Below are 22,696 nucleotides of genomic sequence, written 5' to 3'. Positions count from 1 at the left end.
TCTGCCAATGGGAATAGTTTCTCTCTATCTACTCTGTCTCGACCCTTCATGATTTTGAATACCGCTATCAAATCTCCTCGTAACTGTCTCTGTTCCAAGGAGAACAATCCCAACTTCTCCAGTTTATCCACGTAACTAAATTCCCTCATCCCTGAAATCATTGTAGTAAATCTTTTCTGCATCCTCCCTAAGGCCTTCACATCTTTCCTAAAGTGCGGTGCCTAGAACTACAATACTGCAGTTGTGGCCGAACCAGTGTTTTATAAAGGTTCATCATGACTTCCTTACTTTTGTACTCTATGCCTCTATTTATAAAGCCCAGGACCCTGTATGCTTTTTTAACCGCTTTCTCAACCTGCCTGCCACCTTCAACAATTTGCGCACATACACCCATTGATCCCTCTGTTCCTGCACCCCTTTTAGATTTGTGCCTTTTGGTTTTTATTGCCTCTCCTCGTTCTTCCTACCGAGATGTATCACTTTGCATTTTTCTGCGTTAAATTTCACCTGCCCCATGCCACCAGCCTGTCTATGTTCTCTTGAAGTCTATCACTATCCTCCTCACTGTTCACTGCCCTTCCAAGTTTTGTGTCATCTGAAAATTTTGAAATTGTGCCCTGTGCACCCAAGTCCAAGTCAATAATATATATCAAGAAAAGCAGTGGTCCCAGCACCGAACCCTGGGGAACATCACTGTACACCTCCCGCCAGTCCAAAAAACAACCATTCACCACTACCCTCTGTTTCCTGTCACGTAGCCAATTCTGTATCCATGTTGCTACTGCCCCCTTTATTCCATGGGCCATAATCTTGATGACAAGCCTACCATGCGGCACTTTATCATATACACCACATCAACTGCATTGCCCTCATTAACCCTCCCTGTTACCTCATCAAAAACCTCTATCAAGTTAGTTAAACACGACTTGCCTTTAACAAAACCTACCTCTTTGACCACCTGTACTAACATCTCCTTATGTGGTTCCGTGTCAAATTTTGTTTAAAAACACTCCCGTGAAACGCCTTGGGATGTTTTACTACATTAAAGGCACTACATAAATGCAAGTTGTTGTTGTTGTTATCAAAACCATTTCCTGCCTCGGGCCTTCTTATTGGAAAATATGGCCTAGCATGTTTTGAATAAAAAGACAATTGTTTCAGCGCCAATGTAGCCAGCTCCAGTCAAATCATTCAGGAACGTCTTCTCTGGACAGGAGACGCATGTTGTGCATTCATCCAGGTAGAACTTTTTGTGTGAAAAATATAACACCAGTTGGAGCGATTTCTCATCTTGTAAGAATCTCTGAGCACTGTCACTTATTGGAGCAATATTTGATTTATACTTTACTGTCACCAATACTGCGAGTGATTTTCAGGGTTATCTATTTTAGATGTAAGCCCTAATTTTAACTTGGGGCAGGAGGTGTGTAGGATGGGAGGAAATCTGCAGTGAGTTGAATGGGAGGCCCGTGACATTTTAACTCCCAGGAACTCCCCATTGGAATCCGGCAGAACTACTTCCCGCCCAAAGCCAGCGGGAGCGACGCCAGGGCGGGAGCGGGAGTGGGAATCCTGACTCCTCCGGGGACCCAGGGGAACGGTTGCCAGCTGAAGGGTTACTGCAGGGAAGGGGTCTAGAAGGAGCTGTCAATGGTGGGAGGGAGAGGGAAGGCTGGGCCTGAGGATCCACTTGACTGCCTCCCGCCAGGTTTCGCTGACAAGTTTGGTGCCATGCGAGTTCGGCGCTGATGACATCATCGGGCGGTGACTTTAGAGTGTTAAGTAGCACCCCCTCCCCCCGCCCACCTTCCTGGGGCAAGCGGCCCTCCTGTGCCTGAAATGTCCCTGGTTAAAATGACATCAGCTGGAAACATGTCAGGAACCCCCCGACCGCCATTTTAACTACCCTCCCGCCCTGTTTACTCCAGGCTGGCTGGGCTGGCATCGGCCCGGATGTCTTCTGTGTGTTGTTTATCACCTCGTACTTATGTTGAGAACTTTACAGCACAGAGGCTGATGCAGAAGTTCCACCATCCAGAGATAGTTTCCTGCCTTTGTATCCTGAGTTCAGGGTAGATTGATGAAAACTCTTATCGTGTTATGCCTGCAAACACACCTTGCATTTTGGACAGCAGTGCTGCAAAGGGCCAATAATGTGTTTCCTTTCCTGCCTTGTCCATTTTCCTTTGTCGCTTGTATCGACAAAAATACAGGGGACAAAAATTGGCCGTGTGGTTGATAGTGAGGAGGAAAGCTGTAGACTGCAGGAAGATATCAATGGACTGGTCAGGTGGGCAGAAAAGTGTCAAATGGAATTTAATCCGGAGAGGTGTGAGGTTATGTACTTGCGGAGGGCAATCAAGGCAAGGGAATACACAATAAATGGGAGGTATGGAGGAACAGATGGACCCTGGAGTGCATGTCCACAGATCCCTGAGGTGGCGGACAGGTAGATAAGGTGGTTAAGAAGGCATACGGAATACTTTCCTTTATTAGCCGAGGCATAGAACATAAGAGCAGGGAGATCATGCTAGAACTGTATAAAACACTAGTTAGGCCACAGCTTGAGTACTGTGCACCGTTCTGGTCACCACATTACAGGAAGGATGTGATTGCACTAGAGAGGGTACAGAGCAGATTTACGAGATTTGCCAGGACTGGAGGATTTTAGCTATGAGGAAAGATTGGAGAGGCTGGGGTTGTTTTCTTTGGAACAGCGGAGGCTGAAGGAAGATTTAATTAAGGTTTATAAAATTATGAGGGGTCTAGATAGAGTGGATAGGAAGGACCTATTACCTTAGCAAAGGGATAACCAGGGGGCATAGATTTAAAGTAATTGGTAGCAGGATTAGAGGGGAGCTGTGGAAATTTCTTTTCACCCAGAGGGTGGTGGGGGTCTGGAACTCACTGCCTGAAAGGGTGGTAGAGGCAGAAACCCTCTTCGTATTTAAAAAGTACTTGGATATACACTTGAAGTGCCGTAACCTACAAGGCTATGGACCAAGAGCTGGAAAGTGGGATTAGGCCGGGTGGCTCTTTTTTGGCCGGCACAGTCACGATGGGCCGAATGGCCTCCTTCTGTGCCGTAAATTTCTATGATTCTATGACTGGTAACATTCCAAGCAGTGATCTGTTTCAATCATAATCTAGAGAGAGCATATTGAATTAAAAAGAAATCAATACAAATTTTAGACAACATGTAATGCCAAGTGGGCTCAGTTGTTCCACTGCTCCAATTGACTAAGGACACGTGATCATGAGTGATCTTGGTTTTTCCACCCTCCTGGCGGGCAAAGGGCCAGAGTGATTGTGAGCGGGTAAAATTGCTCTTGGATAGAGAAACGTTTGTAAGGGTGGCCTTGTATTCTCCTTGCTAGCGGGTAAAGGCATTACTTGGTGTAAAACTATACAATTGTAAACAATTTTACAACACCAAGTTATAGTCCAGCAATTTTATTTTAAATTTAAAATAAAATTGCTGGACTATAACTTGGTGTTGTAAAATTGTTTACAATTGTCAACCCCAGTCCATCACCGGCATCTCCACATTAAAACTATACAGGCAGCTCGGTCCCAGAATTGATCCCTGGTCTTTGTTCAGTTAGTTGACCTCAGCCATTGTAAGACTTGAGGATCGCCAATTGGTCTGAGTGCCCCAATGCTAGTAGCTGGGTACCTGCTGCTCATCGCTATCTAATGACCTCTGCTGGAAAGTGCGCATGTGTGGACATCTGGTGAGAGCAGGGTTGGGTTGACGCTCACTATTTTTTAAAAGATTCATTCTTGGGATGTGGGGCTCACTGGCAAGGCCGGCATTTATTGCCCATCCCTAGTTGCCCTTGAGAAATTGGTGGCGGGCCTCCTTCTCGAACTACTGCAGTCCGTATGGTGAAGGTGCTCCCACTGTGTGGTTAGGTCAGGAGTTTCAGGATTTTGACCCAGAAACGATGAAGGAACGGCCGATACATGTCCAAGTTGAGATAATGTGCGCCTTGGAGGAGAACGTGGAGGTGATGGTTTTTCCTTGCACCTGCTGGCCTTGTCCTTCAAGCTGGTGGAAGTCACAGTGCCTTCAAGAGTGGTGGGGATGAAAGGGGCACGCTCCTTAAAATCTACCTCTTTGGCCAAGCTTTTGGTCACCTGACCTAATATCTCCTTATGTGGCTCGGTGTCAAATTTTGTCTGATAATCACTCCTGTGAAGCGCTTTGGGATGTTTTGCTATGTTAAAGGTGCTATATAAATGCAAGTTATTGTTGTTGAGATAAAACATGTGTGGTGCTCAGTGGCTAAGACTATCACACCCCCTAGTGGCCGGGAGGTGGAGGAGGTGGGAAGACAGTGTGACCATCCCAGCTTCAGAAAGACAAGCAATGGCGGGTGGCCTAACCCATTTCACTATCCCTAGCAAGGAGGATACATGCAGCGTCAAACAGCCTGCAAGCAAAGTAGAACAGGATGAACTAGAGGAGCAATAAATCAATAATAAAAAGTAAATACTTCATTCGGTGACGTTCTATCTTCCGGAGAGGTGAAACATCACAAATAAAAGATTTTGATAGAATGCTCCATGTTCCTGAAAGTCCCATCCCTCACAGACAAAATAAATGTAGCTCCTTTAGATTGTCACCCGGCTAGATATTGAGAGTAACACTGGTAATCCCCTCTTTTCAGGGCTCAGTGCGTCTGACAAGCAGTAACACAAACAGCACAATTTTCACTGTGTTTAAATTGGATTTGACTCCCTCTAGGTTCTTTCGATTAGCATGTTAAGGAAAGATAAATAGCTGTAGTATGATTAATGAACGTGTTACTCAGCCACTGGTCTGCAATGTAAATAGGCTGATGGATGGCTTTCCATCCATGATCCTGGGGTAATGCTTTTATGATAATCTGACATGTATCCAGGATAAATTCTGCGCAGAGCTCCAGCTTGCCGAAAGATTTTAACCCTTTATATGCTCAGTTTGACTGAAAACGAGCATTGCATAGCTCTCCCAAACTGAGATTTCTGGCAGCCTGGAAACTCAATGAATGGGAATGGCTGCTAATTGTTCCACCTCTAGCCTTCCTCTTCGCTTCATCACTATCTTACCTTTATGGTCACTGCGTCTCTGAATTATTCTCCCGTTCCTTCCAAGCTCCAAGTATTCCATTCCTCGTGATCTTCCTCCTCCCTGCATCCTCTCTGTGTTGGAATCAAGGCTTACCTAACGATGTCTTACTCCAGCTCACTTTTTCCCTGGTGTCAGCCCTGGCTCAGTCGGTAGCACTCTCGCCTCTGAGTCAGAAGGTTGTGGTGATCTAGGGCCTCAGTCCCGTTAAATGACCACTGCACTGGTATGTGCCCTCTAAAATCCTCAACCAAAACCATGCAAACAGATTAACTGCTCATTCACCTCTTCAGTTTATGAGGTCTCGCTATATGCAAAATGACTGCCGTGTTAACCTGCTTAATGACAGTGACTGCGCTTCAGAGCAGTTCATTATCTGCAAAGTGTTGTGAGACATTTCTGAGATGTGCTGAAGCACGACATTAATACAAAGTTTCCCTTTCCTTTTTCAAAATAGTCAGTTCCCAGCTCAATTTTTTTCATCTACCACCAGTCCTTTGGTTTGACTTTCCCAGCGCCCCCGCTCCCCACCCCCCCGTGTCAGGTGCTGTGACAGAACATGTTTTTTTCTTAGTCCCTGTTAGATCAGCCGTAAACCAGTGGTAGCCTCTGAGTCAGAAATTTGTGGGTTCAAGTCCCACTCCGGAGACTTGAGCACAAAATCTAGGCTGACACTCTAGGGCACTACTGAGGGAGTGCTGCACTGTCGGAGGTGGTGTCTTTCAGATGAGATGTTAAACTGAGGCCCTGTCTGACCTCTTTAGGTGGACATTAAAGATCGCATGGCACGATTCGAAGAAGAGCGGAGTAGTTCTCCCAGTATCCTGGCCAATAATTATCCCTCAACTAAGATCACTAAAAAAAATTATCTGGTCATTATCACATTGCTGTTTGTGGGATCTTGCTGTGCGCAAATTGGCTGCTGCTTTTCTACATTACAGCAGTGACTACACTTCAAAAGTACTTCATTGGCTGTGAAGCTCTTTGGAACATCCATTCTGAGGTCATGAAAGATGCTATATAAATGCAAGTCTGTCTGTCTTTCTATTATCTATCTATCCATTATCTATCTCTCTATCTATCTCAAAACTGTGAAACTCTTTCTGTTCCTCCTACAATCTCCAGGCTTTTAATACCCAAGTTGTATCACTATTGATTTGAATTGACACCTCTTTTCCTCTCGGTCCTTCATCTCAGTTCCATCAGAACTCATTGGCAATAAGAATCAGGTAAATATGCAAAAAGTTGAGTCTGAATTGGGACGATGTGAATTTCTTGGAAAGAACTCCTTTAAAAACACGGTCGCTGAATACACGGAGTGAAAGTAACAAAACATGGACTGAGAAAAGGCCAATAGAAAAAAAACCTTGAACTTATATGGTGTCGTAAGGTAAGAGATATCCCAAGGTGCTTCACAGACATTGAGCTAGGTAATGAGAGATTAGGAGGGGTGACCCAAAGTTTGGTCCAAGGGTTTTGAGAAAATTTGAGATGTGGTTTGGAGATCTAGGGAGGGAATTCCACATTGCTGAAGGCTCTGCCACCAAAGGTGGGAGAAAGGGAAGATGGGATGCATAAGAGGGTGGACTCAGAGGAACGTCGAGTTCAGGGTAAGCTTGGAGGAGATTGCAAAGATTATGGCATGGGGCAAGGCCATGGAGGAATTTAAAGACAAATGGTAGTGATTGTTGGAGGCCAATCATCTCAGCCCCAGGACATTGCTGCAGGAGTTCCTCAGGGCAGGGCAGTGCAGTAGGCCCAAACATCTTCAGCTGCTTAATCAATGACCTTCCCTCCTTCATAAGGTCAGAAATGGGAATGTTCGCTGATGATTGCACAGTGTTTAGTTCCATTCGCAACCTCTCAGATGATGAAGCAGTCCGTGCCCGCATGCAGCAAAACCTGGACAACATCCAGGCTTGGGCTGATGAGTAGCAAATAACATTCACGCCAGGCAAGTGCCAGGCAACGACCATCTCCAACAAGAGAGAGTCTAACCACTTCCCCTTGACATTCAATGGCATTACCATCGCCGAATCCCCCATCATCAACATCCTGGGGGTCACCATTGACCAGAAACTTAACTGGACCAGCCACATAAATACTGTGGCTATAAGAGCAGATCAGAGGCTGGGTATTCTGCGGCGAGTGACTCACCTCCTGACTCCCCAAAGCCTTTCCACCATCTACAAGGCTCAAGTCAGGTGTGTGATGGAATACTCTCCACTTGCTTGGATGAGTGCAGCTCCGACAACACTGAAGAAGCTCGACACCATCCAGGACAAAGCAGCCCGCTTGATTGGCACCCCATCCACCACCCTAAACATTCACCCCCTTCACCAACGGTGCACTGTGGCTGCAGTGTGCACCATCCACAGGATGCACTGCAGCAACTCGCCATGGCTTCTTCAACAGTAGCTCCCAAACCCGTGACCTCTACTACCTAGAAGGACAAGGGCAGCAGGCAAATGGGAACAACACCACCTACACGTTCCCCTCCAAGTCACACGCCAGCCTGACTTGGAAATATATCGCCGTTCCTTCATCGTTGCTGGGTCAAAATCCAGGAACGCCCTTCCTAACAGCACTGTGGGAGAACCGTCACCACACAGACTGCAGCGGTTCAAGAAGGCGGCTCACCACCACCTTCTCAAGGGTAATTAGGGATGGGCAATAAATGCTGGCCTTGCCAGTGATGTCCACTTCCCATGAACAAATAAAAACAAATGCAAGGGTTTTTAAAATTAACGGGGTATAAATTCCCAAGTACCCGGATTCGGGCGTGAATAGGATCAGACATGGGCAGGTGGGAAGTAAGTGAAGAAAATTGGAGGGCGAGAACGAAGAATAGCGATGGGAAAGATCTGCGACCATTTATCAGCAGTTTCACAGTCGGCTAATGCAGGGCAGTCTACTCTTGCTTTGCGGAGTTCGTTAAAATATCCTCCCACTGGCCATAAGAACCATGTGGTGTGGAGCTGAGCTGTGCTGATTAGGAAGGCCCCATATTCGATCCATGGTGTGGTCAACATTGCGGCTTCAGCACACTACCCCGATAACAGTGACTGCATGAATAAAACACTGCTTAAAAAACACGTTCAGGGGCATAATGTCAATGAGGGCATTTAATGCCTCCATGGCAACAGGCCTAGCGGAGGCGATTTTCAGAACAGCGTAACAATATTTTAAAGAAATCCTCGTTTCAGTAATTGAAGAAGATGAAAGCTGTGTTCATATGTGTCCTTGACAGTAGAGGGTCGATGTGTCACTGGGCTCTGGTATTTGTTATATTTAGCTTGTTAGCTTCTAGTTGCTACGGTGACAGACATTAAAGGGATACCCCAGGCTCTATTTCAAGCTGCCTGGTGTTATTCAGCAGAATATCAAAAAAAGATGCTTACTCCTTCTGATCCTGTTTTTTGTTTATTTGATAAAAAAACGTTTTTGTCATTAAGAAAAAAGATCTACAATAGTTGCAGCTGAATTGATGAATTTTTTTAAGCATTTTCCTCAGAATTTACTGCAGATTTTGTGCTGGTTGCCATTGGACGATGCAATTCGTTATTGACATGAGCTCGTAACTAAGGTGAAGCGGCAGTCACATCAGGATCAATTTTTGTCTCAGGTGCACATCGGGCGGGCAGTGGGCGGAGAGCATTGGCGCCTCCCACCCGATGGGACCAGCGAGAGGTCCGAACCCTTTTCATGATTGGCTGTCACTTAGAATATGATGGGGAGGGAGTTGGGGGGGAAATCCAGCAGCTTCTGGGTGGAGCCAAGCCAGTAGTAGTACGTCCTGACTCCACCAAAAAAAAATCAGTCTGGCAACAATTTTTGTCCCCATTTGCAGAGCGGCCCTTTAAGGACTGCTGGTTTGGCCGCTCAATGTTCGGTTTCGGCGGGCGGGAATTCCCGCTCTGCCCAGTCGATCACCAAAATTGCATCAGGGTCCTACAGGCAGTGTAGGATCCAGATATCCATGGATGGACGTCAGTGGGAACGAGGTGGTAAGTAACGGGTTGCAATTTTCAACCTGCTACTGCCTTATTCCTGCTCGAAAACAGGGACAGTAATTGGCCCCATTGGATCAATCCTTGATGTGAGATTTCCCGTCTCCAGCCGTTTAGCTGAGGTGTCACCTTTTGATAAAATTGTAAGCATTGTCCAAGTTGGGTCCATTTCATGGAGCGTAGGGAACAGCTAAGTGGCATTCACACAGCATTCTATCCTTCCCTCCCATTCAATTCTCTCTGTCTTTACCTGTTTTTTTTCCCCTCTCTTCACAGCTCTCCTTTTTGTGGAATACACGAGTGTGTTCTTGTGAAGTTATGGAAGTGGGCGAGAGAAAGGAAAAAAAATTCTATTTGTGTAACGCCTTTCATCTCCTTGAGCTGTTCTCAAGCACTCCACAACAAATGAATTCTTTTTTTTGTAGTCACCATCACTAAAACAGATTAAATGGTCATTTATCGCATTGCTGTTTATGGAATCTTGCCTGTGCGCAAATTGGCTGCTGCATTTCCTGCATTACAACAGTGACTGCGTTTCCTGCATTACAACAGTGACTGCGTTTCCTGCATTACAACAGTGACTGCGTTTCCTGCATTACAACAGTGACTGCGTTTCCTGCATTACAACAGTGACTGCGTTTCCTGCATTACAACAGTGACTGCGTTTCCTGCATTACAACAGCCCTTCAAAAGTACTTCATTGGCTGTAAAGCACTTTAGGACACATGAGGTCGTAAAAGGTGTTACATAAATGAAAGTTCTTTCTTTACTCTAGATGGAGGGGGACAAAAGCACAGTGAAAGAGGAGTTTCAATTCAGTTTTTGAAGGCAGGGAGGGAGGTGGCAGCTATGCGTCAGCTGGAAGCACTCTCACCTCTGAGACATGAAGGCTGTGGGTTCAAGTTCCTCTGCAGAGACTTCAGTCTATAATCGAGGCTAACACTTCAGTGATGCATTCTGCAAAGTGCTATCTTTTGGATGATATGTTAGACTGAGGACCCGTCTGCCCTCTCAAGTGGACGTAAAAGATCCCATTGCACTATTTGAAGAAGAGCAGGGGAGTTCTCCCCGGTGTTCTGGCCAACATTTATTCCTCAATCATTAAAAACATATCTCATTACTGTTTGTGGAACGTTGCTACATAAGAACATGAGAAATAGGAGCAGGGGTAGGCCATACGGCCCTTTGAGCCTGCTCCGCCATTCAATAAGCTCGTGCCTGATCTTCGACCTCAACTCCACTTTCCCGCCCGATCTCCATGTCCTTTGTTTCCCCTGGAGTCCAAAAATCTATCTATCCCAGCCTTGAATATACTCAACGACTGAGCATCCACAGCCCTCTGGGGTAGAGAATTCCAAAGATCCACCACCCTCTGAGTGAAGAAATTCCTCCTCATCTCAGTCCTAAATGGCCCACCCCTTATCCTGAGACTCTGCCCCCTAGTTCTAGACTCTCCAGCCAGGGGCAACAGCTGCTCCGTATCTACCCTACCGAGCCCTCTAGGAATGTTATACGTTTCAACGCTGTGCGTAAATTGGTTGCCGCGTTTACTACAACAGTGATTACATTTCAACAGTACTTCATTGGCTGTAAAGCGCTTTGTGACGTCCTGAGGTTGTGAAAGGTGTTGTGTAAACACAAGTTCTTTCTTTCTATCTAAATTGGGTAAATGTTGGTCTCTAAAGTTTCCTGGCTGGGATGTGATATGGAGAGAATGTCCTGGCGTGGATGGTTAGGAAAGAAACAGACACAGCGTGGTCTAGGCCGCTAAATCTAACTTCTTGCTCACTGTTCACTAAGCATCTGAGATGGTTGCCATGGAAATGTGACCTAGAAAGTGCCACCCTCTGGGCTTGAATTATGTGGTTGACAAGCAAGACTGAAAGTGGAAAGGCTATAAATCTATAAATAATTTCTTTCAAAAAATATGTTCAAGCAAGCATTAGTGTCCAGCACCTGAGTGGCACAATGCACTGGGATTCCCAATGTGCTGTGCCTTAGAGTATGAGGGCACAGGTCTGCCCACTTAGTTTCCTGTACTCGACCTCAGTCGTGTCTTCTATCAGTGAAGGCAAGAAAGGGGAAGCCAGGCACTTTTTAAAAATTCATTCTCGGGATGTAGGTGTCTCTGACAAGGTCAGCATTTATCGTCCATCCCTATTCGCCCTGAGAAGGTGGCGGTGGGCCTTCTCGCAGTTCGATACAACTGAATGGCTTGCTAGGCCACTTCAGAGGGCATTTAAGAGTCAACCATGTTGGTGTGGGATTGGAGTCATGTATAGGGTAAGGACAGCTGGTTTCCTTCCCTAATGAACCAGTTGGGTTTTTACGACAATCTTTCATGGATGTGATAAAACGCTATATAAATAAATATTTTTTTCTTTGAAAATTATCTCAATTTAATTTTCTTTTCTAACAAAACTGAAGGATGTATCCTTCCTGTGCAGGTATTTGAATGTGTGTTACAATTTGCTTTAGTGCCAAGAAAAAGATCAGCCACCCCATATTGTTATCTAATGACCCCTGCTTTGGTATGGATGTCTGGCAAGGTTAGGATCAGACTCAGTTAAGATTCCCTCTGTGTCTTATAGCCTGCCGACTCTCACTGTGTAATCTCACACGCGAATATGGGTCATTTAGGAAAGATATCAGAGGGCAGCCAATGTACGAGGGCCTGTACCCCAGAAGAAAGCAAGAATCTTCTGGAAAGAAGTCTAGAGAAGCTGGAATTGTTCTCCTCAGAGCAGAGAAGGTTAATGGGAGATTTAATAGAGGTGTTCAAAATTTTGAAAGGTTTTGGTAGAGTAAATAAGGAGAAACTGTTTCCACTGGCAGGAGGGTCAGTAACTAATGGACACAGATTTAAGATAATTGGCAAAAGAACCAGAGGGGGCGATGAGGAGAAACTTTTTTATGCAGCGAGTTGTTATGATCTGGAATTCACTGCCTGAATGGATGGTGGAAGCAGATTCAATAGTAACATGCAAAAGGAAATTGGATAAATACTTGAAAAGGAAAAATCTGCAGGGCTATGGGGAAAGAACGGGGGAGTGGGACTAATTGGACAGCTCTTTTCAAAGAGCCGGCACAGGCACATTGGGCCGAATGGCCTCCTTCTGTGCTGTATAATTCTACGTGGAGAAAAAAACTGGGGAGGGAGCGAGGATTGTTTGATTGGAAAAGAAGAGTTGAAGATTGATGTATTAACATGTAAATTATACCTCTTTGTGATTTCAGGTGTTTCTCATTGGGCTGATAGCAGACAGGAAGTTCCAACACTTCAACGCTGTCCTGGAAGCCTACATCCGACAGCACTTCAGCGCTACCTTGGCTTATAAGTACGTCCGGCAAAAAAATATTTTTCCGCTGCGTATAGGTTCAAAGCAAGTTAGCATTTAAGTAGATCAGTCAAAGGCCCACAACTTCAATTGGATCTGTAAAACCCTGAACAGAAGCAAGTGCAGTTCTCAGCAAAGGAAATGCTCGCACTGCAAGGTGGAGGAGATGGTTGTGGTGAGCTTGGATTAGGAAGAAGCTAATCCTTGTTAGAAAGAGCTGCCTAGGAGACAGCCGTGTAGTATGAATACAAGGAACGGGGCTTGATAAGAGAATCTCTGCCATTTTCTACAGGTAGCTCAAGTTGCAGCTACATTAAGAATATAAGCTAAGGAAGGGAAGAGGCCATTCGGCACAAACAAAAGCCCGACCTTGTTGGATGCACCCTCCATAAACCTGGGCTCATCCAAAACTCTGCTGCCTGTATCCTAACTCGCACCAACTCCCGTTCACCCATCACCCCTGTGCTCGCTGACCGACATTGGCTCTCGGTCTGGCAAAGCCTTGATATTAAAATTCTCATCCTTGTTTTCAAATCCCTCCATGGCCTCGCCCCTCCTTACCTCTGTAACCTCCTCCAGCCCAACGATCCTCTCAGATCTCTGCGCTCCTCCAATTTTACCTCTAGTGCACCCCCGATTTTCATCGCTCCACCATTGGCGGCCGTGCCTTCAGCTGCCTAAGCTGCGGAGTTCCCTCCATAAACCTTTCCGTTGCTCTACCTCTCCGCTCCTTAAAGACGCTCCTCAAAACCAACTTCTTTGACCAAGCGTTTGGTCACCTGTCCTAATTTCTCCTTATGTGGCTCAGTGTTAAATTTTGTTTGATAATCGCTCCTGTGAAGCGCCTTGGGATGTTTTACTACGTTAAAGGTGCTATATAAATGCAAATTGTTGTTGTTGATTCCAACTGTCCCAGCCTAGCATCCAACACATGGTGTTCTGAATGCTGCTAAATGCTTGCTCTACTATTACCCTGCCAGGCAGATTATTCTAGGCATTTAACAGCCTTTATGTGAGGGGGTTCCATCTGGTCTCTTTCTTATTAGTTTAAATTTATGGACATCAGGTTCCATTATCTTGCCCCGTTTTGATCTAGCGCTCAGAATTTAACTTCCCTGTGCCATGTTTTTTACGCAGCGAGTTGTTATGATCTGGAATTCACTGCCTGAAAGGGCGGTGGAAGCAGATTCAATAGTAACTTTCAAAAGGGAATTGGATAAATACTTGAAAACGAAAAATTGCAGGGCCATGGGTAAAGAGCGGGGGAGTGGGACGAATTGGATAGTTCTTTTAAAGAGCCCGCATGTGGCGCGTGCATGTGCCAGGGCCGTGTTGCATCCTGGGCACATTGCGGCTTTGCTGTTCGTTGTGAGTCTGGCCGGTGCGGAACAAATGTCCCGATGATCTTTCTCCCAGGTTGCTCGCAGGAGTGTCCGGGAGATTAACCTTTAATTCCTGGAGATCTAGGACTATCCAGGTGGCAGGAGTCCCAATCTCCACATCCTTGAAGCTTCTTGTTTGTCACATCTGTTTCCTGTTGTGATGATTTGTGACACTGGTAATGCTTCGAGGTAAAGCCTAAAGTACAATGGTGACACCCGTTACTTTTAACAGGTAACACTGCAATGTCTGCTATTTAGCCCTCCCATCACTGGTGGCACTATAGCACCTGTCACCCAGGTACCCATTGTGGCCTGTTGCAACAACAAGTAAAAGACGTATCATTTCTTCTGACTAACTGAGCAAGGCCATGGGAGGTTCATTGTATTATTGAAGCAGTTCTGTAATATAAAGTGGGGATTAAAGGGGAGATAACTGTGCAGGTTGAAGGTATTAAAGCAGAAACACGTTCTACTGAATCTCCACATAGTTGTTACTGCTATAAAGAGAGATATCTTTACGCCATCAGTGTCTCCTACTTGTTATTTTGCCAAATGAAAGATACAGATGAGTTTGAAATTAACAAACTATTTAACTTGGACCATGAGCATAGACTAGAAAATACCAGTACAATACTAACAAGCCTTGAGTAAGGTTGGATATTAGGGTCAGTTGGCACTTTTAATGAGGAGCTGAGAGGCAATATTGAGAATTATAGAGATAGTAATAACTCTGCTTGAAATTTTTCAGGGGAAGGAATTTAATGTTCCCTGAAATTGGGAATCAACGGGTGGCGTGGTAAGGATGTCCATGAGCTATGAATGGGTTTGAATGGTTGAATGGCCTGTTCTTGCCTGGTGTTAATGTGTTAAAATTGCTGGCGAGAGACAGCTGTTTTGTATTGCAGTCTCCTGCTATGACATTGTGAGGTTCTATGCCACTGATATTTGGGTTGCTACCTCTTGCCGAGTCCAAAACTGGGCAGGAGGCAAGGGAGGTGATACAGGGTGAGCAAGGTATATAGAGGGGTATGAAATGGCTCAAAGAATATAAGGCAGCAAATGCAATCAGTGACATTTGATGCTATCAGGTCATTTATTACATATGTTGACACATGTTTTATATATGTCGAATGGTATTGGCTTCTTTTTTTCTGTCACCATTCGTATCGGGACAAAAACCAAGTTCACTCACAGAAAATATCCCAGCATCTTCTGACAATAGCCCACAATTTAGGTGTGTCTCGCAAGATGTCCAAGGGAGGAAAGCAACCAATTGAAACACAGGCAGCTTGTGGTTTATACTTGTATACATGTTTGATTGGCAACTGTTATTGAATTTCAGAGACATGTATTTAAATTTTGTGTTTCCCAGTCATTTTTTGAGGAAGTATTTTTCAGCCTGTCTTGTTCAAATTGAAAGGTTCATTTGCAGCCATTGGAGAGAAATAGATAGACCAAAAAATTGAGCCTAGCACAACCTCAGGATGTCCCAAAGCACTTTACCGCCAAAGGATACTTTGAAGTGCATTCACTGTTATAATGTAGAAAACACGGCAGCCAATTTGCGCACAGCAAGATCCCACAAACAGCAATATAATAATGACAGATCATCTGTGTTAGTGATGTTGTTTGGGGGATGAATATTGGACAGGACACCAGGAAGAACTCCCCTGCTCTTCTTCGAAATAGTGCCTTGGGAACTTTAACGTTCAGCCAAGAGGGAAGACAGGACCTTGGTTTAACGTCTCATCTGAAAGATGGATTAAACAACTCCATTATCCTTGTATCATGCTACTACCAGGATGGCAGAAGGTAAACTTAATGGACCTTACTCCTTGGAAAATAAGAGCCTAAATGCGGTAGAGGAGCAGAGGGATTTAGGGGTACAGGTACACGAATCACTAAAAGTAGCAACGCAAGTTTATAATGCCATAAAAATAGCAAACCAAGCACTGGGGTTTATTTCTAGAGGGATATTTCTAGAGAATTGAAAAGCAGAGATGATATGTTAAACTCGTATCGAACCTTGGTAAGACCACACTTGGAGTACTGTGAACAGTTCTAATCACCATATTATTAAAAGGATATAGAGGCAGTGGAGAAAGTGCAAAAAAGATTTTCTAGGGTGATACCAGAATTGAGAAATTATACCTATCAGGAAAGATTGAACAGGCTGGGGCTCTTTTCTCTAGAAAAGAGAAGACTGAGGGGTGACCTGATAGAAGTGTCTAAGATTATGAAAGGTTTTGATAGGGTAGACATAGAGAAGATGTTTCCACTTGTGGGGGAGACTAGAACCAGGGGCCATAAATATAAGATAGTCACTAATAAATCCAATAGGGAATTCAGGAGAAACTTTATACCCAGAGAGTGGTTAGAATGTGGAACTCGCTACCACATCGAATAGTTAAGGCAACGAGCATAGATGCATTTAAGGGGAAGCTGGATAAACACGAGGGAGAAAGGAATAGAAGGATATGCTGATGAGGTTAGTTGAAGTAGGGAGGGAGGAGGCTCGTGCGGCACACAAGCACTGACATGGACCTGTTGGGCCGATTGGCCTGTTTCTTTGTTATACATTCGATGTAATTCCATGACCATGGTCTTCGTTCATCCAGCAAATCCTATGTTCCTACATTCCTGTATGAAAGCAAGCAGCTTTTATGAACATAGCCAAGGAGTAACTTGGAGCAATGGGACCAGGAAGGATCTGGGATCAGTATGGAATGGGGAAGAGGGGGCTCAGCTTGGGAGAAGGTTGGGGGGGGGGGGGGTGGGGGGAGGCTGGTGGTGGGAGGAGGATGGGATGCAAGAAGGAGCAGGCAGAGGCCCAGAGGCCCTTTGCCCCTGGGAGCAAAGCATCCTGTGGGGGCGGCGGGTTGGGGGGGTCGGATGTGGGTGCAAGGGCTCGGGAGTACTCAAAGTGGGGGCTGGGGTCTCAAGTTGGGAGGGAACAAGAGTGTGGTAAGTTTTATACAACAACAACTTGCATTTATAAAGTGGTTTTAATGAAGTAAAATATCCCAAGGCGCTTCACAGGAGCGTTATTGAACTAAATTTGACAACAAACCACATAAGGAGATATTAGGACAGGTGGCCAAAAGCTTGGTCAAAGAGGTAGGTTTTAAGGAGCGTCTTAAAGGAGGAGAGAGAGGCGGAGAGGTTTAGGGAGAAAATGCCAGAGCTTAGGGCCTAAGCAGCTGAAGGCATGGCCGCCAATGGTCTTGCGATGGAAATCGGGAATGCACCTCATGTCTGTCTCTGTTATAAACTAATTGACAGAGATTGATTGCCACAATTAGTCAACATAAGTAAAAAAAAAGAAAGAACTTGCATTGATACAGCATCTTTCATGACCTCAGCACGTCCCACAGTGCTTTACAGCCAGTGAAGTACTTTTGAAGTGTAGTCACTGTTGTAATGTAGGAAACGCAGCAGACAATTTATTCTGGACAAGGTCCCGCAAACAACAATGAGATAACGATCAGATAATCTGTTTTTAGTGATGTTGGTTGAAGGATAAATATTGGCCAGGACACTGGGGAGAATACCCTTGCTCTTCTTCAAAATAGTGCCATGGGATCTTTTACATCCACCTTAGAGGGCAGATGGGGTCTCCGTTTAACGTCTCATCCACAAGACAGCACCTCCAACAATGGAGCACTCCCTCAGTACTGCACTGGATTGTCAGCCTAGATTATGTGTTCAACTCTGTCGAGTGGGACTTGAACCCACAACCTTCTGATTCGGAGACAAAAGTGCTACTAACTAAGCTAGATCGGTTTTGTGAATGGATTGAAACAAATAGCCGCTCTGAGGATAATATTCAGGGACTTTGTATCAGGTTCAATTTACAATGCAGTTTAGCACAGCAGATGCAATTGATATTTTTTTTATCAAATCTGAGGGGGTTAGTTAAGCCTGTAACAACTGTAAATCTACAATGTGACATTGTTTCTGTTTAAGCTATCCATTTACTGGTTAATAAAGCTGTTTTGCAATTTATAACCTAAGCACACAGTCTCGTGAAGTGTTCTCCTGCCTTCTGAACTCAAGCAAGGCAACGTAAAGGAAACATGACTTAACCAATAACAGAAATACATATTACATATTACCTACATATAGGGCAGATAAAGGTACACTCCCTGTAATAGTGAGAGAGGACTCGCCAGCATGGATGACCGAGGGAAACTCAACATGAGAACAATTACATAGAATGTAAAGCACAGAAACAGGCCATTCAGCCCAACTGGTCCTTGCAGTGTTTATGCTCCACACAAGCCTCCTCCCACTCCTCTTCATCTAACTCTATCAGCATTAACCTTCTATTCCTTTCCCCCTCATGTGTTTATCTAGCTTCCCCCTAAATATCCCTTCCCCTTAACATTTAGCCAAAAAAACCCCAAAGCATAACAGCTTGCATGACACTGATTGGTTCTGCCATATTTTAACAGAACATGCTGGAAATACACAATGGGTCAATCAGTATCTGTGGAGAACAAGATGTGTTTTGACGTTTTAAGCAGGACCATCTTCACAATATGTATTTTTGCTACACTCTATGATAAAATTCTAAAAACCCCATTTTCAGTGTGAGCAGTCTCAAAACATGGGCAGGTGCCCGTAGCACAAAGCAACTTCTAATTCAGCACTGATTGGTACTAAATTTGGCAACCTCACTCAGAAAGGTTGGTGTAGGATAGGAAGAAGGTAGGCCATTTAGCCCCTCGAGCCTGTACCGCCATTCAATGAGATCATGGCTGATCTGTGACCTAACTCCGTATCTTAGCCCCACATCCCTTAATACCTTTGGCTAATAAAAACCTATCAATCTCAGATTTAATATTAACAATTGAGCCAGCATCAGCTGCCATTTGCAGAAGAGAGGTACAAACTTCTACCACCCTTTGCGTGTAGAAGTGTTTCTTAACTTCACCCCTGAAAGTCCTGGATCTAATTTTTAGGCTATGCCCCCCTAGTCCTAGACTCCCCAACCAGCGGAAATAGTTTCTCTCTATCCACCCTATCAGTTCCCCTTAATATCTTGAAAACTTCAATCACATCACCCCTTAACCTTCTAAATTCCAGGGAATACAACCCTCGTTTGTATAAAATCTCCTCATAATTCAACCCTTGGAGTCCAGGTATCATTCTAGTAAATCTACGTTGCGCTCTCTCCAAGGCCAATATATCCTTCCTAAGGAGCGGTGCCCAGAACTGAACACAGTACTCCAGGTGTGGTCTAACCAGGGCTTTGTATAGCCATAGCATAACTTGTACCCCCTTGTATTCTAGTCCTTATGGAAAAATATCTCAAGGAAACTCTTCTGTGGTCAAGGTTGAAGCCCATTGTTGGATTGGTTCCTGATTGAGTTGGCCTGAGCGATTTGCCCAATCAGCTAACATCATTGAATGGCAGTGAGTAAATTAGAGCATCTGTTTGGATAAGCTTGGTTTTGATTGTCCAATCAAGATGCAGGAACCAAAACCCCAGCTATCTCATTGGGTATTTTGAATTAATAGTTAGTGAGTTAACATCAAGGGGTTACCAATGTATAGAATGCTCTGCTGGTAAGTTTAATATGGAATGTCCCCCATCTGTGCTGATTTGCTGACCTCCGCAACATGGGTGTTACCATTTGCCTCAGTACTCCTAAGCCTAAGGTAGGGGGAAAATCGGATTAGGTTCCTGCTCCTGACTGGTACCTGATGATTCCTGCTCGAAAAGTGTGTGGAAATACAGCGAACGCAGAATCGAAATCAACTGTGATGCTCCCTTACTCCCCACCACGGTCGAATAGTTTCACAGCACTCCTTGGCTTTGCTCAGTCATGAAGAATGGCAACTCGGGCAAGCGGCCCACTCTCAAGGGGACCATTCTTCAGCAAGTCTCCGTGCCTTCAGGGGAGAAGGGGAGAAAACGGCGCAAGGCAAACCGTGTATAGAATATTCCGCCCTTTTTGAGTTCGTGCTCTCTCTAATATTGGACCCCTTCTCGTTACAGGAAGCTGATGTCTGTGTTGACAGACTACGTCGAAACTGCAAGCCGTGGCTTGGAATGCGAACCTCTGAAGCGAGCCTTTAAAGCATTAGAGTACATCTTTAAGTTCACAGTTCGGTCAAGATGCCTCTACTCGCAGTGAGTCCCTCTCTATCACTTGGCCGTGCCATTGAGTGATTTCCCAGGATCACTGCTGTGTCGATCCTGAACACCAAACGTCTGTACTGCTCCTGCAAAACTGTTAGAAAGTGGCCATCTCATCTGTTAACCGTCTGTTAAATGCTTGAACTGAGTATCTGGCCTAAATGTGGTGGTGTCCTTCACCCAGCAGGAGCCTTTCAAGGGGGTAGACTGAGGTGGCTCGATGCTGCTGTTGGTTAGCTTCTTGGACCTTGGCCCAAATCCAGCCCAGATTGTTGGGCTGAAAGTCCCTTCCTTTTTTGAGCAGTAAGGGCCTCATGTGAACTAAGTTTAGGCACCTGTACCCAGCTCATAGAATCATACAACACAGAAGGAGGCCATTCGGCCCATCTTTGAAAGAGCTATCCAATTAGCCCCACTCACTCTGCCCTTTCCCTGTCGCCCTACAATTTTTTTCCCTTTCAAGTATTTATCCAATTCCCTTTTGAAAGTTACTATTGAATCTGCTTCCACCACCCTTTCAGGCAGTGCATTCAGATCATAACAACTCGCTGTGTAAAAAAAAAAATTCTCCTCATCTCCCCTATAATTTTTTTTGTCAATTACTGTAAATCTGTTTAATTATTTAAAAATAAAAATTAATGTAAAAATTACTTTAATAATCCTCTTTTTCAAGAAACTATCTCATTCTTTTTAAGAGAATTTGCGGGGGTACTTTTTCACTTTGGGTGATAGTGTAAATCGGGCGCTATCAATTCAGCTGCCTGCTATACATCTCTCCTGATTTTAATTTCTATTGGATATCAAAATTACCCCCCGGTGTCTGCTTCAACAGACAGAAAATTCCACACTCTAACCAGCCTCTGTGTAAAGAAATGTTTTCTAACCTCCCCTTTAATTCTTTTTGTGCGAATCATTGGGGACAATCGATCACCACTGACCTTGTCTTCGCCCTTCATAATCCTGAAGACCTCACAAGTCACCCCTTAACCTTCTCAACTAAAGAGAAAATAGCTATAATTTCTCAATTGTCTCTTCATAAATGTAACCCTCATCCTGGTAACATCCTCTTGAATCTATGCTGCACCTTTTCCAATGCTTTTATATTCTTCCTATTCTTTCTGTACACAGTACTCCAGCTATGACCTAAGTTAGGCCTTGTACATGCTCAACTGTACCTCCTTGCTTTTGTATTCTATGCCTCTGGATACAAAACCAGAACCAAGGATTCCATTTGCCTTTTTTATGGCCTTATCTACTTGTGCTACCAACTTTAATGACCCGTGTACCTGCACAGCAAGGTCCCTCTGCTCCTCTATTCTATTTTAAATCTTTTCATTGATGCCAGCATAGATATTTCTTGCCTCAGTGAGCATAAAAATCAGTGATAAACAGAGTCTTCCTGTCAGAACAGCTTTGACAAAATTAAATAATTAAAAGGGGAATTAAGTCCCTTCGCCACAGGGACTGCAGCAGTTCAAGAAGGCGGCTCGCCACCACCTTCTCAAGGGCAATAAATGCCGGCCTTGCCAGTGACACCCACATCCTGAGAGAGAATTTTTAAAAATTAGCTACCGCATTTGCCTACATAACAACAGTGGCTGCACTTCAAAAATAATTAATTGGAGGTGAAGCACTTTGAGACATCCTGAAAGGCCTATATGAATGCAAAACTTTCTTTTTTTCTTGCACAAAGCACCCTGCCCTCGACTGGCAGTTTAATAAGGGTGGCAATAAGGGATTTTCTTTGAGTTACTTCAGAGTTTAATCGCCAAAGTGGAAAATGCAGCAAATAATCATTTGTCAGAACTGGAAACTGGGAGATACTGATCCCCTTTTACAGTATTGATCAGAGAAAGGGAGGGGAGGGTTGGGAAACACCATGAAAATGGAAGGGAATGAAGTGGGAATGAGTGAGAGAAACTAACTGGAAGACAACTCTGGGCTGAAAAAAGATCTTAGCACCTTTCATGACCTTAGGACATCCCAAAGTGCTTTACAGCCAATTCGGTACTTTTAAAGTGTTAGTCACTGTTGTAATGTAAGAAACGCAGCAGCCAATTTGTGCACAACAAGGTCCCACAAACAGCAATGTGAAAATGACCAGATGTTGGTTGGGGCCTGAATATTGGCCAGGACACCGGGCACCTGCTCTTCTTCAAAATAGTGCCGTGGGATCTTTTACGCCCAGCTGAGAGGGCAGACAGGGACTCGGTTTAACGTCTCATCTGAAAGACAGCACCTCCGACAGTGCAGCACTCCCCCAGTACAGCGCTGGAGTGTCAGCCTAGAATTTTGTGCTCAAGTCTCTGGATTGGGTGTTGAACCCACAAACTTCTGACTTTAGGTGGGACTGCTACCCACTGAGCCATGGCTGACACGTGCCAGGGTTCTGCAGAGCATCCAGGACAAAGATGAGAGTACTGTTCCTGAAGCTTGCGTTAAGTTTCGTTGGAATGGTGCAAGAGATGAACAATGAATGATTAGAGTGAGAATAGGATCTGAAGTGGCAATTGATCACTGGTTACATCGAATTACATTGAAACTACAGCACAGAAACAGACCATTTGGCCCAACTGGTCCATGCTGATGTTTATGGTACACACAAGCCTCCTCTCTCCCTACTTCATCTCACCCTATCAGCATACTCTTCTATTCCTTTCCCCCTCATGTGTTTATCTAGCTTCCCCGTAAATGCATCTATGTTATTT

General features: G+C 44.7%; 1 protein-coding gene across 2 annotated transcripts in view; it reads left to right on the top strand.

Moving 5' to 3' along the window:
• The window catches only part of LOC137316523 (dedicator of cytokinesis protein 2-like), a 1,021,473-nt gene that overhangs the window by 303,273 nt on the left and 695,504 nt on the right, over positions 1 to 22,696 (top strand). For both annotated transcript variants that reach the window (XM_067980505.1, XM_067980471.1), the window contains exons 21-22: positions 12,361 to 12,461; positions 19,848 to 19,982. In XM_067980505.1, the coding sequence (XP_067836606.1) occupies positions 12,361 to 12,461; positions 19,848 to 19,982 (236 nt within the window). The remainder of the gene's footprint in view (positions 1 to 12,360; positions 12,462 to 19,847; positions 19,983 to 22,696) is intronic.

The sequence above is a fragment of the Heptranchias perlo genome, chromosome 1 (assembly GCF_035084215.1).
Source record: "Heptranchias perlo isolate sHepPer1 chromosome 1, sHepPer1.hap1, whole genome shotgun sequence".
Lineage (NCBI taxonomy): Eukaryota > Metazoa > Chordata > Chondrichthyes > Hexanchiformes > Hexanchidae > Heptranchias > Heptranchias perlo.
Note: the sequence above shows the minus strand (reverse complement) of the source record. Positions and strands in the feature narration are given on the sequence as shown.